The sequence below is a fragment of the Cricetulus griseus genome, chromosome 4 (assembly GCF_003668045.3).
Source record: "Cricetulus griseus strain 17A/GY chromosome 4, alternate assembly CriGri-PICRH-1.0, whole genome shotgun sequence".
Lineage (NCBI taxonomy): Eukaryota > Metazoa > Chordata > Mammalia > Rodentia > Cricetidae > Cricetulus > Cricetulus griseus.
In genome coordinates this window covers 150,286,028-150,290,281 of record NC_048597.1, presented here as the reverse complement: position 1 = coordinate 150,290,281, position 4,254 = coordinate 150,286,028, and the positions used below count along the sequence as shown (strand labels likewise).

General features: G+C 35.4%; 1 protein-coding gene across 1 annotated transcript; it reads right to left on the bottom strand.

Annotated features, from left to right (window-relative positions):
* Window positions 1-391: 391 nt before the first annotated feature.
* On the bottom strand, window positions 392-1,324 carry LOC100761118 (olfactory receptor 8B3). The gene has a single exon (XM_027412246.1). The coding sequence runs from the start codon at window positions 1,322-1,324 to the stop codon at window positions 392-394; it is 933 nt and encodes a 310-aa protein (XP_027268047.1).
* Window positions 1,325-4,254: the final 2,930 nt, after the last annotated feature.

Below are 4,254 nucleotides of genomic sequence, written 5' to 3'. Positions count from 1 at the left end.
TTAAGATATGCATCTCTGGTAACAAGATTCCTCCTTGCCTTGATAAACGAGGTTTGTCCTTTAAGAGATGAGCAATCTCTGATGGTTGGTCCCTGAAGTATGAGCTGAACTCTCACTGCATAATTCTGTTCTGTGTAGCAATGCTCAGTAACATTTGTTATTTTATCTAATCACTGACAGACCATTTTTTATTTTTGATTTTCAGAACAAATACCTGAATAACATGAAAAGGTCTTTAATTAATAAATATTGCTCTTAAAATTTTTAAATACCCAAAGAGCACATGACAATTGTGTGAAAACAAAGAAAACATGCCAAAATAATGAAGCAGGGACGACACCTTGACTGTCTTGGAATTGTGTCTTTTGTCACATAGACAGTATGGCTCTCATTAAAACTTTCTCTTGTTCAGAGTTTTCTTCAGGGCAATTTTAACATCTTTGTTCCTTAAGCTGTAGATTAAAGGGTTCATCATGGGGACCACAATGGTATAGAATACAGAAGATACTTTTCCTTCATCCAGAGATCCAACTGAGGAGGGTTTTAGGTACATAAATGCACAGGATCCATAAAACAGGGAAACAGCGATTATGTGAGAACTGCAAGTGTTGAAGGCTTTGGACCTTCCTGCGGTAGACCTTATTTGCAGGATACTAGAAAGAATGAAGCCATAAGAAATAAATACAACAATGCCAGGCACAGTAATATCTTTCCCTCCTACAATGAAAATCTCTATCTCATTGACATAGGTACTGGTGCAGGAGAGCTTCATCAAAGGCAGGAGATCACAGAAGTAGTGGTTGATGATGTTCCCATCACAGAAGGTCAGTCTCAGGATGCATCCAGTGTGGATCATGGCATCAAAAATCCCCATCAAATATGAGCCAAGCATAAGATAGGAACAGACCTTAGGGGACATGACAACATTATACATGAGTGGATTGCAGATAGCCACATAGCGATCATAGGCCATTGCTGTCAGGACATAACATTCAGAGATGACAAAAAAGCAAAAGAAATAGAGTTGAGTCATGCATCCTGCAAAACCAATAATATTCTTCTCTAGTACAAAGTTCATCAGCATTTTGGGTGTAACAACAGAAGAATAACAGAGGTCTATGAAGGACAAGTTAAAGAGGAAAAAGTACATGGGGGTATGAAGGTGAGAGTTCAGCATAGTTAGAAGGATCAAAGTCAAATTCCCCAAGGCAGTGATAATATATATTACCAGAAAAACTAAGAACAGGGGTATTTGTAAGTCAGGGTTGTCTGTTAAACCCAAGAGAATGAATTCTGTTACCAGAGAGCTGTTTGTCAGAACCATTCTTCTCTAAGAGAATCTGTGGAGATAGAAAAGAAACAGTGGAAATAAAGTGCCACAGAGAATTCACAAGTGTTTTTCTTCCATACATGTGACACACACACTGCAAATGCCTAAATCACTCAACTTGTTGTTTGAATCTATGGAAGACAAAGAAGTGATGCTAACCAAAGTGTAAAATGATTCAATTACAAAATGATATTAATTTCTAAAGACCCAGTGTTCAAATGTTAATAATGCTTAATAATGTTTTGCTATATACTTGAGTCTGAATTGATTACATTTTATAACTGTCTTCTTGCTTTATGTATTTTATATTTACCCCAAACACATAAAAGCAAATCTGTATGGAGGAGAGGCCTATATCATTTAGCTTCACTTTGGACATCTCACAATAAATAAATTGTTCAAAACAATTATTTACTTCAGTTTCAGGGATGTCTCAAGAAAGCAATTACATAAAAGACAAACATTAACATAGATTTCAAAACATATTTACAAATAACATATAGACTGAGCAGATTGTGCTTATTTATTTATAATAATATACTTGCATGGATATATATGCAAATAATGAAAAAAATAGGCAATGTATTTGAAAAAGAGCATGAGGGGTTTATATGGGAGAGTTTTGTGGGAGAATAAAATGATGTTATTTATCATATCATGAACTCAAAAATATTTTTAAACTTACTTTCCCATAATTCAGAGTGAAAACAGTGCTGTCTCTTTTTATTACCTACCCTTGCTATCCAAAAGGATGATATTGAGCCAGAAGACTTGGTGTTTCTTGGATTCTAAGAATCTGAGGCACAAAACTAATTTCTCATATTTCTTGGAATACTATCTGAAAAATACTCATAAAGTATAGTATGAATCCTTAATTCTCCGAAGCAGTACATCAAAATAAAACAGCTATTCTTGTGTTTACTCTTGCCACTGGATGACAGAACAGAAGATTTTATGTACTTTATTTCTATGTTGTACTTGCCTGTTAACCCACAGTAGAATCTTCAGTCTCTTTTCAGAGCACAGATGCCCATTATACAAAAGGAAATGAGGTGGTTTCTTTTGAATGCTAGACCATGATATATCTTTATCTCATAGGGGAATAAGGTAGGACTTTCTCTTAGGGATTGGTACATGTACTGTACTTATGCCATTATTGAACTCCCATCTCCCATTGACCTTCATCTCATAAGGGAAAACTTTTGTCTTGGCTACTTTTGTTTTGTTTGTTGATTTTTAAGAGTAATATCCCATAGGATTCCATTTAAACTTATTTTATACTTTACTCAAAGATTTTGAAAATGTAGAAATATATATAATGCTATCATCTCCCCTGAGATTTGCCCATCGCTCTTTTTTGAACTTGTATTTCTTTTTTTTTAGTTTTCTATTTTTTATATATTTTAATTACAAATGAGATTGAATTACATGACAATCACAGTTCCCTTCTCCCTTACTGCATTTGTTTTCAATGTACTGGATCAAACCTACCAAGTCACCCCTGCTCCTCAGTAAGCACTCTATTTTGATCAGCACTCCCACCCTCTAAAATGGCTTTTAGTTTCACTAACTAGTTAGTATTTCTATTGTTGTGATGAAAGAACATGACGTAGGTAATTTATAAAAAAGGCATTTTGTTGGGGCTCATTACACTTTCAGAGTATCAATTAGTCAATAAATGAAATGGTAGGGAGCATTAAGCAGGTGGACATGGGCCGGGAGCAGTAGCTGCTAGATGACATCTGATCCACAAGTTTCAGGCAAGGTGGAGCCTGGATTGGGTTTTTGAAAATTCAAAGCCTGCACTATAACACATCTTTTCCACTAAGACCATAACCACTCCATCAAGAACACACCCCCTAATTTTCCCAAACAATTTCAGTAAATGGAAACCAAGTAATCAAACATATGATGCTATGGGGGCCTTTCTCACTTAAATCACTACACATTCCACCTAAATATTTATAATAAATATTGAAATATTCAAATCAGGTACACTGCTCATATCTTAAATGTAACAGTATACTAATGAAGTCAATGATTTTTACATTCATCATAGTATGAATGGAGGCTGTGTAGTTAAACAACTTACTAAATATCTGTTTCAGAAATTCATTTGTGTAAGATAAAAATGGCTAAGCTATCATGAATTTTACCTGATCACTTTTTGTTACGCTAAATCTTTCTGCCAAAAGCTGCCTGAGCCCTACCACCACGTGTGTGCTTTATGCCAGCCACCTGCCCTAGTTAGGCCCAAATGAATACACAGCAGTAATTCTTTCCTCAGCAATCAAACAATTTAAAGACAACAGTATGGCATTTAGCATCCAGATTCTCTGTGTATTTTTTCATCTCTAGGTGGCTTTTTTGTTTTTGTTTTTTGTTTTGTTTTGTTTTTGTTTTTTTTGTTTTTGTTTTTTTTGTTTTTTTGAGACAAGGTTTCTCTGTGGAAATCCACCTGCCTCTGCTTCCTAGTGTAAACCTTTAGAGGTTTTTCTTTATTTGGATCTGTCTTTATCATCTTGGGAGTGCCGAGTCTAAACCCCAGAAGCGCTGGGACGGCACGAGCATATGGAAGCTGCTCTGATGCCTCTCAGTGGCCTGACAGGGCAGGCTGTGGTGGCAGGTTTACTTCTTTCTCTGGAAACTTTGGGACATGGAGTCATCCCACTTCTGACACCACTTTATAATTAAGTGAAAAAGATAAATTGTTTTTGAAAAACAGAGTATCACTGCACTTGAGGAAATAGTAAAATTTCAGCCACAATCAACAGGGCTTTTCTTTTGAATTTAGAAGGTAGTTGTGTCCAGATTAAATATATCAATAGTTGAAAATATAAATTGAGCATGTATGTAAACTAAAAGCAAAGAGTGGAAATTTCTATCATGTATATTACTGATTCAGGACATTTGTGTGATATTGG